A 22,276-nucleotide genomic window follows, 5' to 3' on the forward strand; every position below is an offset into this window, starting at 1 on the left:
TACAATTAACTGGCTCTTGATATGACCATAAAAACATCTCAATCTGATTATGTTCAAGAGCAAACAACCGCTGTTGATACAAAAATAGCTGTGTCCAGAACAGTGTGTGTTCAAGCACATAAATAATATTTGTGTGTGCTGGGTGCAGGGGTGTCTCCTGGAGTGACTGCAGAGAAGCAGACCTGTTGTTGATTCCAACACTGTGACACACTGACAAAGAAGCCTTCCAACAGGATCAGGGCTATAAATAACTTTACGGCAGCACTGCAATATTAGTGGGAGGATTAGGAAGGAGTCGTCACGGCCTATTTATGAACTCAATGCAGTCAAACTGCAGCGGGTACAGAGCAGTTGAGATTACATTCAGGGATTTTTTCATGAAGGTTTTTCTTACACGGTTTATGGTATCTGCGTTTCGTGTGTACCTTTATGACACACTATACAGCAGACTTCATGCTCCAGAGCGTAAAATCACTGACATGTATTTGCAGACTGCAGTGAAGCTCCACAGAGCCTGCCAGGCAGGCGAACGTCAGAGGCAGGCAAGGGACTCAGCATTGTGCATCCAAGGGGAAACATCCTCAGAGATCAGACTGGCTCTCAGTGTCCTGCTGCCACCTAGAGGTCTGAAGATTTTATTTCTCCCTTTTGAGACCTCACTTTTGGTACTTGGATGAATATAAAGCAATAGTTCTTAAAGTCAAAGGAAATTTCTGGTTGTATATTTACCATAAATTCAGTCTACAATTAAAAGAAAAGAAAAATATGAACCTAGGGACAGGAAACTATTTTAGCAGGTGATTAAGAATGAATATTGACATATACATGTACCTGATCATTTTCTTTTTTAAATATGTTTTTCTGGCTTTTCATGCCTTATCCAGATAAATAACAGGGCAGCAGCAAGCGTGTGACCGCTCAAGGGCTAGCCTGTTGAGGTGCGACCTAACCGCCACGCCATATCAGTGTCCAGATGGTTATCAAACGCATATAAATAAGAAACCATAAACCCAGCAAGACAAAATGTTTATTTAGAAATCACATCAAAGAAAATCTTGCTTTAACCATACAAGAAAAGTATTTTCAATCCAGAAAAAATACAACAATACAATAAAATTATCATCATCAAAAGAAAATCAAATAAAAACTATGGCATATCAATAAAATGTTAAAAGAAAACACAATTTCATTTTTCTGCCACTGATGCACTGCTGACTCGGGTATATGAATGGGTGGTCTGTTGCCATCAATACGTAATGAAGCAAGTTTTTTTTCATAGAAATGACATCTTGCATGACCTTGTAAAGGCGTGCAAAAAGCATGAAGTGTCAGCAGTGAAGACCGGACAGCACTGGGTACGCCTGCAGGCATGCACAATCTGAAATGGCACAATGTCTCACCAGGCCAGGATGCTACGACCCTCTCCAAAAATAACCTCAAATGTCACACAGATTGAGATTTTTTGTGGTACATCTTGACATTTTGATTTAAATCTGACCCAACACTGACTTTATAAAACAGAGATGCTGGCATCGTTAGAGGACAAAGACTCTATTAAAGCTTTTTTTGCTTTGTGTTGTGAAAAAAAAAAAAAAAAGAGTCATCTTGTGACCAAATGTGCCCAAAGCAAAGGATTACTAAAGATAAACTACTCTTCCAAAACTCTTTTTTTCTGTCAATCTAAAACTAGGTTTTAACATGTTTTGTGTGTTTTTACTACACAGTGACTTATCAAAGAGAAAGTAAAGTGTGAATATCAGCTGTCAGTGTTCATTTGTCTTCCAAACCCTTGACACGCCATCCTTTCATCATCCAGTTAGCACGCCAAAGAACATCTTTAGCACACTCCTTTTTCACACTGGAGACACATGGCTGGAAGGTAAATGCACCCCCCTCCATCGTAAGTTGCCATGGTGACTTGTTGATTTTTGCACAGCACACCAAACCAAACAGGCACAAAGAACCATGGTAACAGAAGGAGGGCGAAAAAACTGAATCAAAAGCTAAATTGTATGATTGTCTACTGTGCACATCACTTTCACACTAAACACTGCACTGGTGTGACAACTCAATCACTTTGTGTACACGTCAAGCAAGTCAATCAACATGAATGTGAGCTAGAGCTAAAGAGGAGTCCTCTTATCACCAAACACAACAATGAATACTTAAATATGACATCAATCTGTGCCTTCTTTATGGTATCTTTTGGATGGCAACAAAGATTTTAAATACTGTAACAATAATTCTACTACACTCTAATGACGAGAAACTGATATCGAAATAACTACAGTGGTCTTATTTGTATTTAGTGCTCACCAGTGACTTATACACTGACACAAAGTTGACAACACAGAATCTCAATTAAAGCAGTATACATCATGAAAGCACAATTTGAATGATGTGTAGGCTTGACTGGATGATACTCACTCCCAGCTGTGTCTGTGTCATTTCCGTGCACCTGTTTGATAATCGTTTGAGGAAAAAGTGTGGAGCATGCCTTGTGCAGAGAGCTGAAAGAATTCTGTGTAGCCGTGCACAAACAACTGAGGGTGCAACCTCCCCCAGTCTGTGCTCCCAGCTGGTTGAGGAGGGTGTCCTATGACGCATAAATCAGGAAGTGTTTTGAGGAGGCCTATTCAGCAAGAATGGTGCCAGCAAACCAATCTTTTAAATCAGCAGAGGTCAAGACCAGAGCCACGGGAGGGAGTGTGACAAGTGAAGCTAAAACTTCACCGAGCACTATATCTGCAGGTGGAGGTGTGCAGCGCAGAGGTAAAGGGATTAAAAGGAGAAGGAAAGGAGGAAGAAACAATCCAAATTCTGGGGGCTCATGAGTTGTCTGAGGGGACGTGCTCCTCGAAGCCTTCGCTCTCCCTCACCAGCGCCCTCTCCAGGATGACACGTCCTTCCTTGTAGCGTTGACTGTCCTCAGTAGCAAACTCATAGATCCAACCAAGCTTGCTGTTGCAGTTCTTGCAGCTGACATCCCTTACCATGTGTCTGCCAGTCAGCATCACTCTGTCCTGCACTTCGCTGTACTGCAGGTTCACCACCTGTAGGGTTAACACACAGGCATGCACATCTGTCTTACAGCAGGAAACTAGATACTCAGTAGCTGTGACTGGAAATGTCAAACACAAAGTTCCACTACCTTGTTGAAGAGGAATGCTCTGCCTGTGGCTCCTGTGAATCGTGTCGAGATAAGCTCCGACCTGTTGGTCAGGATGGTGTCACAGTTGGCACAGGAGAAGAGACGTGTTCCCCCAATGTGGTCCAAGAAGATGCGCCCCATTGTGAAATCTGTCGGTGTGAATAAGCTACTGCAAAAATATGAGCGAAAGAGGACAGGATTGTCTTAAATACATTTCCATTAAAAATTAAAGGTAAAGAAATCTGATATTCTTGGCAGTGAGATGCTGAGATAAACACTATTATTATTTTCGCAGCTGACTTCCTGTAAAGACGTGTCCGCATGACTCTATAAACACTACTTTATCCATGCTCAGCAGCAGTAAAACAAACATCATAGTCCCCAATAGGTATATATTTGCTTAAATTTGGATGTTTTTGGTGACTAGGTCATGCTAAAATAGCCCCCTCTGGAACAAGTACCCAATTTCAACAAGCACTTCTAGCTCCTGCCTTACTTGTCACGGAGACTGTTGACATTCGATGGCAGCTGAACTTTGAGTGGTACAGCAAAAAATCCGAATTATTCCGAACAAAGCGAACAGTTCTCGTTCTTTCAAAGAAAAACCTCTCCTTTGTTCTACTCCTGTGATCTGAACATTCACTTCTAGTAGTGAGCCGCTCGTTAATCAAGTCGAAAGACGCTAACGTTATGTTAGCTTCGAGCTAACAGATACAACGAACAACAAAACGCATATTTCTAACATGACACAAATGACGACGCCTTACCTTCTCAGATTTGTTCCAGGGGCAGAAACTGACTCAAGATAGGATAGTGTCAGCGATGTGTAAGGTGTGTTTTACACGAACATCTGTTGTTTATGCGGTCGTCGTCGTGGCTTTGTTGTTCTTTTTCAGCTGTTCCTGTTTGCGCTGCGCTCTAAACGGCTGAGAGCGAGTATCAACATCCGGTGATGACGTTGCGGCTCGCGCGCGCTGTAGCGGCTCGTGCACTGGAAACCGCAAATAAACGGTAATTCAATTTCTACCATTACCAATGACAAGACAACATGCCAAATTTTGGATATCTAAAATTGAATTTATAATTAGTCTTAATCGGGAAACAGATATCTGGAGTAGGAAAGAACAGAAACAGAAAGAATTCTGTTATGTCTTCTTCTAATTGTTTTTTGTTACCTTTTTTTTTTTTTTTTTTTTTTTTTACCCCATTTTAGACACTGTTGGTGAGTTTTTTATACCCTTGGAGCCATTATGCGTTGAAGACAGCAAATACATTTTAGTTTTCCGTTATTATAATGATGGTAACCATTTCTTACTAATTTGAGAAAAAGAGGTAATAAAAGATTTTGTTAGATGACTTTTTTATGTCAACGTGTTCTCTGTGTAAAGGTGATTGAACTAGTCAATAATTCGTCCGTCATGACTCAAGTTAACTAAACAGAAAATGAGCCGTCCGAAATTGTCTTCCATGTAAAATTAGGCTGTTCTGACACCTGTCAAATGGGCAGGTAGGGTATTTTGATGCACGGCTATCAAATGACTACAGACTGAAGTCATTCTGATAAAGCCTGCTTTATAGGTAGGGCATTCTGATGGGGTCAGATTTGCAGGTGGGCCATTCTGACATGTGAAATAGGCATATATCCCATTCATAAGGAGCTGGATTAACTGCTGGGTCATTCCAGTTGGGACAGATGTCATTTTTTACAGGGCCAGATTTACAGATAGGCTAGTTTGATCCATCAAGAGTTACAGGTATGCCATACATAAGAGACCAGATTTGCAGGCAGGCCATTCTGACACAAGTCAAATAGGCCGGGAACTCTGAGGAGACCAGATTCACAGGTTAGCCACTCTGACAGAGCCAAAAAGACAGTCAGGAAATTTTAATGTAGTTAGATTAACAGGTAGGACATTCTGCTCAGGACGGATTGGCAGGAAGAAAAAACTAAGAAAAGTAGATGTTACAATTCTAAATTTGTTGAAGAATATTGAAAAGAACTCAGTCCCAGATTTAGTAGAAACATTAGCAATTCATCCAAATGCTCTTTAAGTAACCACAAGCATACATAATATTATACAACAAAATTTGACATGACTATTGCTTCTTATTTCTTCACATTGATGGCTATCTGAAGAATATTTAACATCAAGATAACCTGCGGTGGACTCTGCTGAAGGGTCAGGCTATCTGCAGATCTGAGGACGGATTCATAAAAGATCTTATCAGATCTCATCACATCTCCCAAACAGAACCTGTCCTGTTAATGACTGCCAGTTGTTTGTATTGCTGGAATAGTTTTAAAGTATTATGTAAGAATTGTAAAAAATATACCAACACTGGGAAATGACTGACTGAGTCAAAAAGCAACAGCTGCGAAATAAAATCGCACACAAACAGTTTATCTAAACTATAAAGCATACAATACTTCATAGTTTGGATAAACTATTGGTGAATTAGTAATAGTAATTCTGTTTCCATTATTAATGATTTACTCATGCTGCACTGACAACATAAACCAAGACTCAAGATGTTGAGTAGGATGGAAACTTTATGGGTGTTTGTGCTTCTCCAGCCAAATGAGTTTTATTATGAAATTATCCTCTTACGATGAATATCTCTGTGGTTACTATCACTTTGTCCACAAACTGTTCTGATGCCTGAAACAATAGGCTAATAATAATCGACTGATTTTCTGCATCTCTGTGAAGACTTGGAGAACTATTACCCCTTTGGTATGTTTTAAAAACATTTTTTGCCAATGGGGTGTATTGTATAAGCTTTCTTTTTTGTCATGCTGTTTGATATATTTATTTGTAGAAATGAATGAAAAAATCAGTTGTATGGGAATATAGTGGAGTTCAAACAGGGCGATATTTGTGGTATTTTTTTATCCACTTGAAGAATGATATAATGTTTGAATGTTTAAAGGGCTATGGTGAGATACAGCTGATCTTTCACAATGTGAGAGATGAGTTTGTTGCAAAACATGTAAGAAGAACCACAGGTCAGATACACAGTGAGATAAGGCAGAGAAGGTGCGTCTGTAGCTTTGTTGATTGTTATCTAGATGAAGTGATGAGATCAAGATATGACAGAGTATAAAAGCATGTGAGTCACATAAATTGTCATTTTTCCTCTCAGACAATTCGTGCTTTTCCCTCTTTTCCTTCCCCTTTTAGAATCTTTGCCTTCTCACTTCCCCTCCCTCTTTGCAGGTACAGTGCACTTGTGCTCTCTTTCTCTCTCTGAAGAAGAAAAAAGAGGAGGGCAGAGCAGAAACCTCTCAGTGTGGAAGGCTTTCAGTACCTCATCACATCATGACCAGGTCTGCTCTCCTGTTTCTGGTGGCAATTTTTGGAGTTTGTACTCAGCTTACAGGTAACTCCCAGGACAATCAACATAAATTTTTGTTGTGTGTTATTTGTTACAGTTGCTGAAGCGGCAAGAGATGAATTGAATATGTTATCTGTGTGCTGTTTTGGAGTGTAGAGTGTTAGTGTTATTTCTTTTCTGGGTTGCATGATGTTGAAATAATGTTATTGCTTGTGCAGCAACTATGTATTTTGGATTGACTGAACGGCATAGACAGTTGTGTTCCAACAAAAGTAATTAAAATGCTTTGAAAAGACAAATTAAATGTGCTAAAATGGTCTTAGATGCCCTTTCTAATACTTGAGCATTATTTTATTGGCTGTTGTATTTATTGGGAAGAGAAAGAAAACACAGGATTGATAAAATTGTATTTGTTTCTTGTGTCACAGATGCCTTCAGTGTACCCAAAAATGAGCCATTTACAGAAGAATCAGAGGAGGTATTGTGAAAAAAAAAACTCAGTTAATTGAAAAAGTGTCTATATGAAAAATTAACTAATATGATATCCATGCATTCCTTTTTTCTGCGCTACAGTCAGGGAGTTACATGCCTGTCCTCTGCTCACCTCTACCTGCCCCTTCAGCACCATCCTCCTCAGGTGTTTAGCAGTCATTTATAAATCTCTTCGCCAGTTTCAGCGCTAATTTTGTTGAGCCTCCTAAATAGTTTACTATGCTATTTCTCACTTTAAAGGACATCAGAGCAAATTTTACGTCTGACATGTCCCCCATTAAACTTCTGCTTCTCACTTATTTCTGTGTTTTCTCCATCAGTTCACACTCTCACACCTGCAGATGTCTCAGCTCTTTATGTTCTGGGATTACCACAGTCGCACAGGTAGAAAGTCAAAAGTAAAATGATGTTTATATTATTCTGGAAGTGACCAAAGAAATGGGCAGCTAGATCTGCTAAAATTACATATTTGTTACTCATGGACACTGTGTCTGTCTCCATCTTCAGGGAAGCATCAAGAGTGGTCGTCAGAGTCGCTGGTGAGTCTCTAAGCTTTCACACACGCTGCTTGTAAAGTTGTCTGAATCACATGTTTTGTGTTGGTACCAGCACTTGCAGCACGCTGACTTTGTTGTGTCCTTACATAATCCTTTTCAGCTTTTACTTTGTTGATCATAAACTTACTGCATCACCAATTAACGCTGCCTGCAGTGGAATGTAAAAATACTTTTCTCTATACAGAGAGATCGTATAACCGTAAATGTCAAGCATTTACAATTTACAGACACTTAGTCCAAGGTCTTACTCCAGCCCGTGTCACCGTTAGTGTGATCACACTTTGAAGCAAAGCTCTTGGAACAATAATCCTTCAGTTCAGTTTATCTGTGAGGCATGAGACAGAAGGCCATAAAACACAGGTCACTGACCTTCATTCAACATGAAAGTTACGGAAACTGGTGACAGGAATGGAGGCTATCACCAGCTGCAGTTTCAAAATAACGACCCCATCGTGTGTGTGTGTGTGTGTGTGTGTGTGTGTGTGTGTGTGTGTGTGTGTGTGTGTGTGTGTGTGTGTGTGTGTGTGTGTGTGTGTGCGTGTGTGTTGAACAGAGCTGCTGTCCATGTTTAACCTGGAGGGGGTCACTCCACATGTGAACTCACAGCAACCCAGGTGAGACATGGATCTATGGTCACTAATTCATTTTCTATTACTTTATTACCGCAGGTGAGATAAAAGTGTGTCTGTGTTTTATAGAAGCTTGTTGGAGGACGCGGAGGCGCTGTCACTCTCCCTTTCTCATCAGGTACACGTTCACCCTCTCATAACACTGTTTTACGTTCAAAATGTTTATAAATACCCAGGCAGACAAATCAACTGAGCAAGTGACTGAAAATACAGATAAATAGATAGTTGCAGGAATTATTTGAAGCTCCTGTGAGGATTTTTAAATTTGTGTATTCAGGCGCCCCCTGTAGTTAAATTTGCACGTTTCATCTCTTTACTAATTTCTACCTATTTATGTGTAATGCCAAGGATAGACTTCATTTGTACCATTTCTTGAACACCACATGACTCAGGAAGTGACTGCAGCAAACCAAATCATTATCCCACATAACCTCATAAGGTCACTACTCTGCACTTTAAGGGGATTGTTATTCTTTCTCATATTCCAGACATGGATGTAACATGATGGTGCTGGATGTTCATACTAAACATGCTGATTTCAAAGAGCTACATGTTTACATTATGCAGAAATTCCTGAATCTAAAAAAAATGTAAAAGGTCTCCATGAAACTTGCTGAAATGATGAGAACATTGTCTAAGAATCTCCTTACTGGTTCATGATAGGTTGGAAAGGTGGGCCTAAAAAAACACAAAAGTATGCTCACAGTCTGCAACAGACCTTCAGAGAGCTGGCCAATCAGAGGGAAGGGGGTTTGTGGACCGGGGGCCTTAAAGAGACAGCTGTTGAATCAAATACTTTCAGAAAGAGGCTGGAACAAGGGTTTTCTAAAACACCAGTGTGTGGAAAATATGGATTTTTGGAGATGTGATTCATGTAAAGGCACTACAGGGGTACCAGAAGAACACTATAAAGCCTTAAAAAAATATAATACCCCCTCTTTAATTTTGGCTCAGACCAAACTGAGACAGACACTTAACAGTAAGTGAGTCTTGGAGGTTTCTGGTCTCCCTTAATTTTCTCCCTGTGTCTTTATGCAAAGAATCTTCTACATGATGTTGCAAAATTCTTTTAACCCAAACCCAGTGAGAAAATCACAACTTGTTTTGTAAAACATTTATTGGTTCTTTTATCTTTGCAGACGACAGAATGGAAGCTGGTGCTGCTTTTTGTCCCAGCAGACTCCATGTGTGCCTGTTCCCCACATGTAAGATCTGCATGTACCATAAAATCATGTTTCATTTAGTTTAATACTCGGTTCCGTAGGAGAAAAAACCTGTTGCTTTCTACATCAGGTGTCAGGGGATGTCACAGCTGCTGTGCAGGAGGTGAAAGCAGCTCTACGGATACTAAAGAACACGGTACTGGAGTTTTTCTTGAAAAAAGCTTTAAAAGAGAAATCAAAATGATTTTAAGTCTTTAATATGCTGGTTTGTATTTCTGCAGTTGCATCACACTTTGGTTCAAGTTGTGGTCTGGAGCACAAATCCTCAACAAGACAAGTGAGCTGCAAACATCTATTAACAGTATCTGCTTATCTAATTCATGCACTGTTAAATGCAACTTGTTTCAATGTAAGTATCGGAGTCAACTTCTTCAGGTAGTTGTTCAAAACAATAAATCTATTTTAAGTCAATTAAACTTTTCAGTTAGCCTTTATTTTCAGTTTACTTATATTTGTTTGTTACCTCAACTTCTACACTGTAAAAAATGTCACTACACTGTAAAAAAATGAAAAAAACAGCAGCAGCAGAGGCTTCCTGTTATTTTGTGTTCTTTTTGTTCTTATTTTGTGTTATCACAACAACTTCAGTAATCTTTTGTTATACTGACTTAAATTGATATGTTGAAACAAAAAAATATAAAAATCACATTTTACAGTGTGTAGATTATTTCTCAGGAAGAGCGATGACATGTTTTCTTTTATATTTGTTTCAGGTGTGAGTGTGTGACCAGCAACAGCATAAACCAGCGACTACAAATGGCTACTCTCTTAAAAACACTACAGGTAAAACAGACAGATTTTAATGTCACACATGTATGATTTTATGAATTCTTTCCTGACTTGCAAAATATTTGTTGTCTTGGTTTAGGACTCCCTGAGTGATGTCTTAGAAGATCCAACATGGCAGAGTGAAAACTCAGATTTTGCTGCTGTGCTGCAGTCTGAGCCAGCAATCCTTGATGACACCTCAGACTCGGTAAGAAAAGACAACATGCCAGTTATCATCAGTGATACGAGGTTCAAAGTCAAAGAGATTCCTGATGTGAATGAAACCATCATCCATCTGTGTGTCTTTGTAGGACCTTAATCGAGTTGCTGTTCAGCTATGGGGTAATATGGTAAGTCCTGTATGTTTACATCAGTCTGTCTGATGAAGCAGCACACTGAAAACCTTCCGCGCACATGTTGTACTGACACTTAAACTGACCCTGCATCGCAGTTGTAAAATAACCAACCGATAAGAGTCCACGTCACTCCTCAAAGCAAAAGTAAGATGGAGCTGTGTGATTACATTTTATGACTCTGACATGAAATTAGATAAGAGATGTAAAGATTAACTTGAGATGATAGCATAGGATGACTTTCTCTGGCTTTGTTCCTGCAAAATGTGCACAGATATAAGAATTGTGTAATCAGTGTGTGCTAATTGGCTGCACTGAATGACTCCACTTCAGCCTAAATTATTCAACCAATCGTGACTTTCCCTCCAGATTCAACCATCGATGGGTCAGGCAGAGGTCACGGGCAACAGCCTCATTAGTATTCCCTGCCCCACGCAGGTAAGGCATGCTGTGCCATCCCATAATAACATTAAGGAATAGAAAACTCATCTGTGAATGTTATGTAACAATGCTGCACAAAATTATACCTTTGACATGATATTCTGTTCACGCCTCAATGATTCAACAGGAGCGTCCTTTCCTGAGGACGCAGAGAAACTCCCCCACTGACAGAGCGCTGAATTCTTCCCCACTAGAAGAATCTGTACGTACTGAACTCTTACTCTCACCTGCAGCGATGAATCTCAGCAACCACAGCTGAGCACATCTGATAGTGTTGTTCTGTTTTTGTAGTTCATGGGCACAGAGCTAAATTGCACAGATCGCAGTCCATCCCCGACGACACCAACCTCAGGTGAGACCTTAAACTTCATTGTACTGTAGCTTATATTTCATGCCTGCTTAGGTATTTTGGGAAATGTAGTCCAACCTACCTTGATTTGATCTCTGTGTAGTTCATGAACTCAGACCTGGAGACATCAGAGTGGTGGCAGCATTGGGTGATTCACTGACAGTGAGTATTTATTCAGTGTTTTGGTCTAAATCCTGTAAAACAAAAAACAACAGGATTGCATTGCATTGTGAAGACATTTGGATCATATGTTTAATGTGATGCTTTCTGCAGGCAGCCAATGGTGTGGGTGCAAAGAACGACAACCTTCTTTTAGTGATTAATGAGTACAGAGGACTGTCATGGAGGTAAGGTCTGCAACAAATCCTGCATTTTAAAAAGTGTGGCAATGCTTGCATCAAATTTGATTCTTTTTGATAGTCACAGTTAAAACTTTCTTCTCCTTATTTTTCAGCATTGGTGGTGATGGAGACATTACAAATGTGACCACATTACCAAGTACGCTCATCTTTTCTTTAACCATTTGAATAAATGAAGACACATTGTTTGAAACTAAAACGCCTTAATAATAGTTACTGAAGTTTTATTTCACTAAATGCGAGAGGTCAAAAATAGACTCAGTGAAGCCTTATGTCTGATAACAAACTATAATGGTATACAAGTCACAGTCTGTACAACCCATTGTCCATGTGATCGAGCCAAGCATTTAAGGAAACCTAAAATTATCAAAAATGAAAAGTCGCATCTTTAAGATTTGCTTAAATCAGGGGTGCCCAAATTCTTTTCAGTGAAGGACCAACAACGAATTAGGGTGGAGGGCTGCATATCAAATACGCTTATAGCATAATAGTGCAAAATAAACACTCATACAAGTAATTTGGAAAATGAAAACACTTTTTTTTTACTTTATTTCACAGCATAAAGCTACTGAGCATCCATACGGCACAATTACTAGACCTATGTCTTCAAAGACATTTAGCGCAATATGACCTACACAACATGGGAAACAACATGCTCCTATGAAATAAAATTTTGTATCTTCCATCCTTTTAAAATAAGGAATAGTAACATAAGTGAACACCTGCTTTGGACTCTTTTTCCCTATAAATGACTTCTATATCTGCATTTATTTACATTAATTTAAAATATATATGTGCTAAATATTCAAACATGGGCAGCGGGCCAAAAAAAAAAAATTGCTTGCGGGCCAACTTTGGCCCACGGGCCATTAATTGGACAGCCCTGGCTAAGATTGACCTCAAAATTCAAACTTACCATACCTGACTCAAATAGCAGTAAATAAATGCTTTAAACTGGAACATTACATGGCATGTTGATGGTAAAAGCTAGCAAATAATAATACTGAAATCTAAGAGCTTTATTAATTTACCTGAGAGTGAATACCTTAGATTTCCCAGAAAAAAATCAAACTAGACCCAGCTTTTACCATGTTTGGGGTCAGGGTCCGCTGCTTTGGAGCTCTGCATATGAAGCCACCAAAGTGACATGGCATGTACTGTGACACAGTTTGCAAAAACAATCATTCTGCTGAAATGTAAAAATAAAACCCCTCAATTTTTAGCTTTAATAAATAGTGTAATGAAGCATTTGTAGTAAAACGAAAGAGTGGAAAGATTAGTATTTAACTTAATATGGCAGCCATTGACCATGACTACTACAATAAAAACAACCCCATGAAAACAATATGTTAAAATACTAAGTATTTGGCTTTAATACAAAATCATTAATTTTTCAAATGTTGAATCTATTTTTTCTCACCTGTCTTCCTGCTTCCTGCAGATATCCTGAAAGAATTCAGCTCCAACCTGACAGGCTTCTCTGAGGGAATAGGTAACCACAACACCCCTACAGCTTTCCTCAACCAGGCTGTGGCAGGAGCCAAAGCTGGGTCAGACATCATTCACTCACTTTCAATAAGACTTTTATCACGCATGCTGTAGAAGTCCAAATAACTTTCAGATTCCTTTTTCACCATGGGATGTTTGTGTTTTCAGTGACATGGTACGACAGGTGCAAGTCCTGGTGGACAAAATGAAAACTGACAAGGTGAGGCAGTGGTGAACTACAGATATTCAATGATGTAACTCTTGTTTGAATAGTTTTCTCAAGATTAGCAAATAAATTGAGCTGTTATCTCTTATCTCTTTTACAGCGCGTTGATTTCCACAATGACTGGAAAGTGATCACCATGTTTATAGGAGGCAATGACATTTGTGACTTCTGCACAGACAGCGTGAGCAACACTTTCTAAAACAGCCAGATTAAAAGTCAGAGTAAAACAAAAACCCAGACATCCAAATAAATAATAGCCTGTCTATCTGCAATGTTTTGAATATTGTCTGATTGAGTTTCACTTCACTGAACAATTCATCAGTATATGTCACATCTTTGTTTGATTCCCTCTGTTTCATGCTGTGGTCTTGTGTTTGTCTTCCTTAGATTTTCTTCTCCCCCAGAAATGTGATTGGTCGCATCCGTGAAGCTCTGGACATCCTCCACAGAGAGGTATGATTTCTTCTTATGCAGTTTACATTTCCCCTGGAAAAAATAAAACAATTCACAAGACATTTACAAACTTTTCTCTGTTCTATGTAGGTACCTCGCGCCATTGTAAATCTGGTGGAGCTCTTGGACATCGTTCCTTTACGTGAGCTGCACAATGATAAAACTCTGGGCTGCCCCACCTGGTTTGTGAGGTCAGTGACCTTAAATTGTGTAAAACCAAGCAAACCAAACAAACAAAAAAGAAAAAAACACATCATTTAACAGTTCAATGTTTGTGTTTCAGTTTAGTCTGTCCCTGCATACTGAAGCCTAAAGATGGATCCTCTGAACTGCACAAAGTCAGAGACTTCAATGCGGCCTATCAGGTAATTATTTATAAAAAAAAAATAGAATAGAATGAAAAACACTTTATTTATCCCTGAGGGGAAATTCAGGAGAAGTCACAGCAGCAGTCAAGAAAAAAAAATAAGAAAGTGTATAGAAAATGCAAAAAGGTCCATAAGAAAATAGATGATGTCAGCTTGTCCATCATTGTCCAGTTCAGCCAGCCTCCACCTCCACAGGGTCCAGGACTGAGCTTCAGGACAGGTCCATGTTGTCACTTCTTAGCTCACACCTGAGAACCAGCACGTCGTCCTCACCTCCTTCTCCTCACTCTGTGGGGAAACATCAGGCCTTGCACCAGTTAGCATTAACATGCTACAGGCTGCTAACAGTTGATTTCATATGTAAACAATGCAGCCATGGTTACATGTAGGATCTCCAGACAAACACAGGAGAAAAAATAATAAATTATCAATGAAGACAAAAAAACAGTTTGGTGTCCACGACCAGCAAATTAACTATACAAAGTAATGACCCACTCCAAAAGCAGCGATGATGAAAAAGAGATGAAAAGATCACAAGAAACGGACAAGGAAAAGAGAGCGGCTGTAGCCGCCTAGCAACTTAGCAATTTAGTTTTTTTTTTTTTATTTAGCTTACTGGTTCAGGTAAAGTAACATGAAATCTGACTTTTAAACTGAAAGCATTTGAATGCACTAAAGTTGCAAGGGCAGCTTTTATCTACCGTAAACTGGGACTATTCAGTGAGCTCATAATGAATCCAGCATTTGAGCTTGAAAGGCCTCCAATGTATGATATGTTACAGCACAAGACCACACCTCATCCCTCTCTTTTCATACTTGTAACTGACTTTTAGGCCAAACAATCAAGGAGAAGTTTGATGCAAAGGTTGAAAATGCAGCAGAATGTAGAAAAATCCAGGTCCAGATGCAGGGATCACATTTCAGTCGATGTGTGCTCTTCATCTTTTTTTCTATCCTTTCATCCAGCTTAGCATGAGAGAGCTCATCGACTCTGGGCGCTACGACACGCACGACAACTTCACAGTGGTGCTGCAGCCCTTCTTCAGGGAGGTTTTCCTTCCTTATCTAGAGGTAAGAGCTCACACTAATGAGACTAAGTTTTTTTTATTTGCCTGCATTGATGGTGGTGGTGTAAGAATAATGTCCTTCCTATGTTTTGCTCTTAAAAGGATGGACGACCTGATCGCTCTTACTTCTCACCTGACTGTTTCCACCTGAGTCAGAAAGCTCATACACTCATGGCTCGAGCTCTTTGGAACAACATGGTAGATTTCACTTCATGAGAACACATTTCTTTCGTTTATATTTTGCAGTTTGTGGTTCTTATTTCTTTTTTTACTGAGGAAAAAACAATGACTTTTAATTTCTCTTAGTTAGAACCGGTGGGCAACAAGACTTTTACACAAGACTTCACAGCAGGCATTGAGTTGAAGTGTCCCTCTGAGGTAACTTTACATTCAGCAACTTGATATTTTGTTTTTTATTAAAATATTAAGTCTGTTTTTGATGTGTTTTATTATCTATCAGAGCAGCCCATTTATCAGGACTGCCATCAACAGCAACTACTCCTTCCCGGGCCCTCCCCCAACTCCTGCTCCTGTAACAGTACGTCACAGTTTCTGCCCCTTATTAATGTCACTGCTTCACAAAAAAAATCTTCTCTGTCAATGCCAAACAGATCATTCTTCTGTTTCTATTGTCTCTTGTTTTAAACTTCTGGTGCTGCCAAGCAGGCACTATTTAGACAATGCAAGAAATTTTCTACCAAACACACTTTCCATCACTTTTTGAGCTAAATTTTAACATTTAAAAAACACCTGACATGTCTCTACAATTCCTCAGAACTGGGGGAGTGACCTTCGCTGTGCAAATACAGCTCCATCCAACTCTGTGCCCACATCAGGTAAGCTCCCACTGTGTTACTCTGGTGCAGTCTTTTGAGAAAGGTCAAATGAAAAACTTGCTAATATGGATGTTTTGCTAGCCCACAAGGTGCGACCAGCTGACCTCAAAGTGGTAGCTGCTCTGGGAGACTCCTTAACGGTAACACATGAATGTTTTAAAGAGAGTAACTCACACATTATTTATAGTTTTTGCCTTAAGACACGTATCAAATGGATGTAGAATAAGATAAACGGATGCAAAGAGGGTCTGAAAATAATAGCGAATGTTTCTCCGTACACAGGCTGGCTTTGGTGCGAAAGCAAAGAATCTGCTTCAACTTCGTACTGAGTACAGAGGAGTGGCGTGGAGGTGAGAGACCACGAACAAAATGAGCACAGCGCTAGTTCAGGCAGGCCACCATGTCAACATCTCAACATCAGCTCCTATCAGCTTACAGCTCAGCTACACATCCATTTGGCTCTTTAAACGCTGCGTCTGATTTTACTAGTGTTATACGTATTCATCACAGATACCCACTCAAAGTATTCGCTGCTGCTCTCCCTGCCTTGGCTTTGCATGCATGCATGGAATGAAAGAGAGAGGAGGTGTGCTCACCCTGCCACTTCAGCTGGCACTCCAAACCCTCGCCCTTCCACTTGGGCATGTGAAAGGGCAGGGAGTTCCCAGAACAGAGCCAAATATATAACTTATTGCATTAAAATGATGAATACCTTGATGAGAGTGGTCCTGACTGAACTGTGTGTCAAACAAAAAAAATATATTTATCGTTTTGTTTATTTGTTGATTATGTGCTTTCGATTGATCAGCATCGGAGGAGACAAAGAACTGGAGACTGTCACAACATTACCAAGTAAGTCACCATGCTGCCCTGTTATGCACATGAGCACCACTAGATGGCAGAGTTAGACTGTAACAGAGGCAGTAAATTGTCCACTCTGCTATAATCTGCTTTTCTGTGCATCAGATATTCTCAAGAAGTTCAATCCTGATATCAAAGGAATGTCAATGGGCCAGGGGAAGAGGCAGAGTGGCTTCAACGTGGCTGTATCTGGAGCCAAAGTAGCGTGAGTTCTTTTTCTGTTTCCAGGATTTGTTATGCACTTTAAAGGCTCATTTCAACACTTTTCTTACGCCATACAGAGGAATTCCAGGGCAGGTGCGGCGCCTAATCGACCTGATGAAAAATGACACTGTGAGTGTATTTTATTGAGTTAAAAAATGTATTAGAGAGTAATACTTAGAAAGCAAGAAAAACAATGTTGAGTTTTGGCTTCTTCCTTTGTGTTTGATGTAAATAGAAGGTGGATTTTGAGAACGACTGGAAGCTGGTGACCCTCTTCATTGGAGGCAATGACCTGTGTCAGTACTGCAATGACCGGGTGAGTTACTTTAAGAGGAGGAAACAGGGGATGATCCCTGGATGAGGAGTATCTTCAAACTGAAAATTGGCTTCCACTAAAGCTCACTGCTTAATTTCCTCTCGTAGTGTTTTGCTCAGAGCCGTCTCATGATATCACTCCCCAAACGGGACCACTCACTGGAGCAGAATAATCAAGCTTTGTGAGCGGCTCTCCTCTAATTGTTTTATTGTGTCAGAGTAGAAGGAGAGCAGACACGGTTTCTTTTCACTGAGCACATTCTGTCACTTCACCCCTCCAACGCTAAACAACCCCGCTCCCCGGCTCCCTCCCTCTCAACCACTGTCTGTATGAAACCATCACAGGGGGGCACAGTGACAGGCCTTGTTCTCTAAGAGGCATAAACAACACAGAGGTCAACCCAGACTCTTCATCCTCTCCTCCCTCCTTCTCTCCCTCTTATTTCCCTCTCTCCATTACGCTCCACTGACAGGGCAGTCTCTCTTTTAACGTTTGTGCTTTGAAGCAGAATATCAAAGCGCAGCATCAATTTAAGATGAGCGCAGAGTCTGTAGTGACAGCTTAGGGTTAGCTGTTGCTCCTGCGTTCGTGCATGTTGCATGGCATCAGCTCTTTTGGGGTAATAAGTCCGTTTTATCCTCAAACTCTGCCAGTTTCCTCTAAATGAGCTTGAATTATTTTGTGGTTTCTAACCACAACAGAGCAAATCTGTTGATTAAGAAGGAAATGAGTGTACAAATGTCTGCTATGAATAAATAAAAGCACTGATTTTGTATTTTGTTTCACATCTGCAGGCCACTCTGTCACCTCAGAACTACAGCAACCACATGATGACAAGCCTGGATATGCTCTATAAAGAGGTGACATGATGTTATCTGTGATTAAAACAGAGCTGACTATTATGTATCATATTATAGCATAAGTACGGGGGCCCTGAAGTGCAAATCACAACAGCAAATCAAAAACCAAAGAACAAACACCTACCTCTTCTAGTTCACTTGATTTTGTTGTCGTTCCTGTTTTTTAGTTGTGTTTTTGAATTTGCTGTTATGTTTTCTGATTTGTTGTTGTGATTTGCACTTCAGGGCCACCTCAGTAAAATGGAAAATTGTTTGGTTCAGTCACTTCTGAATTTTTGTCTCTGAATGTAGCCCTTATGATCTCTGGTCTCAGGTTCCTCGGGCGATTGTCAACGTTTTGAACATCCTTGAAATTGAAGGCCTTCGCAGGATCAAGAGGGATAGTCTCGGGTGCAATGTGTTACAACAGTACGCTCATCGATCCACTCCTGCCAAATCAATTCTTCATGAATCAGGACCAGTGTGTCTCGGGGAGACTGCTCATTCAAACCAAGAGCACTTCTTTACACACTGACATCTTTAACAAAGCTAAAGGTGGCGTTATGTATCATTAATGTAAGCATGACGTGTATTTTCTTTTTCCTTCTTTCCATCGATCCTCAGGTTTGTCTGCCCGTGCTTTTTATTACCAGGAGAGGATTCCCCTGAGCTGGCGGAAGTAAAACGGATCAATCGACAGCTACAGGTTAGCAGATAGGAGTGAGTCTCAAATGTGGGATAAAATCTTGTTTCAGTTTCCTCCTCTAAAAAAAGAAGCTTTGCTTTTATCTGTAGTCTCTCTGATTTTTGAGCTCCACTCCACTCTGCAGAGGGATGCATGCACAGAGTTTACCACTGTCCGGTTGTGTTGTTTAAGACATTTCTGTAATTTGAGCTGCAGCTTGTTTGCTGGATTCACTCACTGCCTGAAAAATAACCTGTGGCAAAAAAGCAAAATCAAAATGTCCAGGTGGTCAGAGTGAAGTCTGTGAATTCCTTTTTGTCTAGCACAGTGGTTCTCAAATGGGGTTACGTGAGGGCACTCGAGGGGGTATGCAAGATTCAAAAATGTATATTCAAAAAAAAAATCAACCAAGAAAAATCCCTTCAACACAATTTATTAAATCAATGTTTGAATCCAAATAAGTTTAAGTTCTTAAACTGAGTACTTAATCCAATAGACACTAACAGTACAGCGCTGTTTTCCTTTTTTTTTCCAACCAAAACTAATCTCCCCCTGTTAAGGGATACTTGGCAGAAAAAATACATGTCATAGGGGGGTACGTCACTGAAAAAAGTTTGAGAACCGCTGGTCTGGCAGACAGTCCAAAACCCAGATGCACTGTTCAAAAATTAGCAAGAAAATAGAAGATGTTTTCACTGAATTTCTGCTTGAAATAAAATAAATCACTTACTGAAAATGTGGAGTCAGCTAAAGCTTTACGGGCCAGAGCTGTATGCATGGAATTGGACATAACACAAAACTGTTTTGTTCGGGCTGACAGGAGTACATGCAAAAAATTGAAAATAAAATTAAAATAAATAATTGCACAATATTTGCATTTCCATAATTTTTAAGTTTTTCAACAGCTCCTCAATTTTTTTAATCGGGACGTTCAAATTTTGTTATACTATTTATTTACTTATTTTTCTTAAAAGGGGGGTTGGGGTTACATGGATACATTGTACATTTTTTGATATGATGATTTTATTGTCTTATTTTGACCCTGTAAAGCCCAGTGATCATTTTTATGACACATTTTTTGGATTATATTCGATAAATGGAGTGGTTTTGGAAACTTTTTTAGTAAAGTTTTTTGTAAATATGCATTCTTTTAATGCAGAAAATACTTTAAAAAAAGAATAACAATTTAGATGCTATTCTAACTGCTACTTCTTGAAACTTAGCAATATTTATCCTGAAAAAAGTGTGTGGATGATTTCATGAGGGCAGCCGTTTTGAGATGGGCCAAAATACGACCTAAGCTAGTGTTGTCATAACTCCTAAGGGGTAAATTTTTTTTTTTTTTTTTTTAATATTCTTAACAGGCTTTTAAGGAAACTATCTTATTTATCATGTTAATAATGATATGATAGAGGTCTTTGAAACTCATGAACCAAAAATAACACATTCTAACCTTGCACTATGCTAAACTGACCACAATCAATGTGTTATCATTTCAGGTTGAGACAGAAAAGTTAGTGTACGGAGGCCGCTATGATGGCAAAGAGGACTTTGCTGTGGTCATGCAGCCATATTTCGAGAACACTGTTGTTCCTTTAAATGCTGTAAGCTCCACAAAACCTCCACATATACAACTACAAACATTATCTGAAGTTACTGAAAAACCCAAATGTTCCAATGTATCGCCTCCAGGATGCCCGACCTGACGACACGTACTTCTCTGAGGACTGCTTTCACTTCAGTGAACGAGGTCATGCTGACATGGCGACCGCTCTGTGGAATAACATGGTGAGTTATTTTAAGGCCAACTGTGTTTGACAGGGGACAGAGCTTTGTTTAGTCCTCCACATCTCACTGTAATTTACTCATTTGCTGATCAAATAAGAACTCTGTTTTATTTCCAGCTGGAGCCAGTGGGTAAAAAACAGTCATATAACAACTTCAGAAACAGCAGGGACAGCCTCAAGTGTCCCACTGAGGTAAGAAACAACTACTTCAGTCCCCCACTCATTATTTCTCTGACTAAATGTAAAATATATATCATTGTAATTTGTGTTTTTTAATGTTTTAGGAGCATCCTTACATCTTCACAAGAGTAAACAGCTTTCCCATCACAACCACTACACCAGCACCTGAAACAGACAGCACATCTCCACCTACGCAGACCACAGCCCAGCCTCTCCTCCCTGACTGCACTGACTCTGTGCCTGGATGGGCTGCTGCTGTACTGGCTGTAACAGGGCTTCTGATTGGCTGGGGTGTCACCTGGCTCCTCCTCTCCTGCAGAGAAAAAAGGAGCAAGAGGAAGATGACAGGGGAAGTGGAGATAAAGAGCATTAAGTTTTAGAGGGCTGCTTACTGAGGCTTTGGACTGGAAAAATATAGAAAAAGAAACACAACATATTAAAGAATATTACGTTAATGAGTCTGTTTTTCATTCTGAGACATGATAAAACAGCCCTGGAATTACAGAAAGTTTACTCAATACAGAGGTGAAATAAGTCTTCTCTTGTTAACATGTTTAACTTTAAAGGCTATTACACTCAATTCAACCTGTGTTTACATGTTGTAGCTGGCCTTACAACGAGCTTCAATCACACTGAAAGTATCAAACACAGTTCAGACAGTGTACATTTAATCTGCTAATAAAAACATTAACTTATTACCATTGTTTTAAAGATTTGATTAAAGATCCTGTGGGGACTTTTCTACTTGTCATGAAGCAAACTTATATTAATTCTGATGTTCCTGAATAAAAACCTCACACTGAAAAACATTAAGATCTCAGTTTATGGGAAGTTTATGGGAATCTGTTCTTTTATTTATGCGTATCTGTTTGTAAAATCACTGAAAAACCTTTGATTGTAACAAAATATGGTTTTCTAATAAACAATTTAAATAATTCCAAAAAACTCAAATCTGCGATGATTGTTTAAAAGATTCAGACATCTAGACACCAGTTAATTTATGATGTTCTAGTCTTCCTTTCTAGAAAATCACAACAATTATGTGTACATGTGTTTGTCTAGGATGGGAAATACAAATATTCATGTCTAAAAAATCACAACAACCATTCATGTGCAAATGATACTGCTTGGAGAAAGCACCACTGCACCTAAAATTTCTTATATTAACCATTATTACCAGTGACAGTGCTGATAAGACACTAAAAGGGCAACTTTGTGACCTCCTTAATTGATGAAGCTAGTGACCGCCTCTGTTGAAAATGTTGCACACATGATGTGTGTTTCCTCCTTTAAAAAAGAGAAACTAAC

General features: G+C 39.5%; 2 protein-coding genes across 3 annotated transcripts; one reads left to right on the forward strand and one right to left on the reverse strand.

The window, feature by feature from the left end:
* Positions 1–1,588: 1,588 nt before the first annotated feature.
* On the reverse strand, positions 1,589–4,107 carry LOC141806015 (protein yippee-like 5). Of its 2 annotated transcripts, none has more exons than XM_074691236.1 (3): positions 3,919–4,107; positions 3,152–3,317; positions 1,589–3,053 (listed from the first exon to the last, which is right to left on the reverse strand). In XM_074691236.1, the coding sequence occupies exons 2-3, from the start codon at positions 3,290–3,292 to the stop codon at positions 2,829–2,831; spliced, it is 366 nt and encodes a 121-aa protein (XP_074547337.1). In that variant the 5' UTR covers positions 3,293–3,317; positions 3,919–4,107; the 3' UTR covers positions 1,589–2,828. The 2 variants fall into 2 exon arrangements, with proteins under 2 accessions (XP_074547337.1, XP_074547336.1); XM_074691235.1 differs by having other exon boundaries at positions 3,152–3,320; positions 3,919–4,104.
* Positions 4,108–6,456: 2,349 nt separating this feature from the next.
* Positions 6,457–21,759, forward strand: plb1 (phospholipase B1). Its single transcript, XM_074692164.1, has 43 exons — positions 6,457–6,532; positions 6,916–6,965; positions 7,061–7,124; positions 7,300–7,363; positions 7,487–7,518; positions 8,090–8,150; positions 8,235–8,283; positions 9,305–9,370; positions 9,459–9,524; positions 9,610–9,665; positions 10,099–10,171; positions 10,257–10,385; positions 10,468–10,506; positions 10,879–10,947; positions 11,078–11,152; positions 11,242–11,302; positions 11,403–11,461; positions 11,573–11,646; positions 11,754–11,797; positions 13,100–13,208; positions 13,315–13,366; positions 13,473–13,553; positions 13,760–13,825; positions 13,916–14,016; positions 14,109–14,190; positions 15,160–15,264; positions 15,363–15,458; positions 15,567–15,638; positions 15,721–15,798; positions 16,036–16,096; positions 16,178–16,236; positions 16,379–16,446; positions 16,905–16,948; positions 17,063–17,162; positions 17,239–17,290; positions 17,397–17,477; positions 18,272–18,337; positions 18,651–18,745; positions 18,941–19,022; positions 20,501–20,605; positions 20,694–20,789; positions 20,906–20,980; positions 21,073–21,759. Exons 1-43 carry the CDS (start codon positions 6,472–6,474, stop codon positions 21,346–21,348), a joined length of 3,294 nt encoding a protein of 1,097 aa, XP_074548265.1. The 5' UTR covers positions 6,457–6,471; the 3' UTR covers positions 21,349–21,759.
* The last annotated feature ends 517 nt before the right edge of the window (positions 21,760–22,276 follow it).

This window comes from Halichoeres trimaculatus, unplaced genomic scaffold, assembly GCF_033239565.1.
Source record: "Halichoeres trimaculatus isolate MK-OKI-2021-1 unplaced genomic scaffold, fHalTri1.1 fHalTri1_scaffold_17, whole genome shotgun sequence".
Taxonomy (NCBI): domain Eukaryota; kingdom Metazoa; phylum Chordata; class Actinopteri; order Labriformes; family Labridae; genus Halichoeres; species Halichoeres trimaculatus.

Coding starts and splice junctions, on each gene's coding strand:
- plb1 (XM_074692164.1), top strand. CDS start 6,472: ATGACCAGGTCTGCTCTCCTGTTTCTGGTGGCAATTTTTGGAGTTTGT. Junction 15,265..15,362: donor TTTTCCTTCCTTATCTAGAG/GTAAGAGCTCAC, acceptor TGCTCTTAAAAG/GATGGACGACCTGATCGCTC. Junction 15,799..16,035: donor CAACTCCTGCTCCTGTAACA/GTACGTCACAGT, acceptor ACAATTCCTCAG/AACTGGGGGAGTGACCTTCG.
- LOC141806015 (XM_074691236.1), bottom strand. CDS start 3,292: ATGGGGCGCATCTTCTTGGACCACATTGGGGGAACACGTCTCTTCTCC. Junction 3,054..3,151: donor GAGCATTCCTCTTCAACAAG/GTAGTGGAACTT, acceptor TTAACCCTACAG/GTGGTGAACCTGCAGTACAG.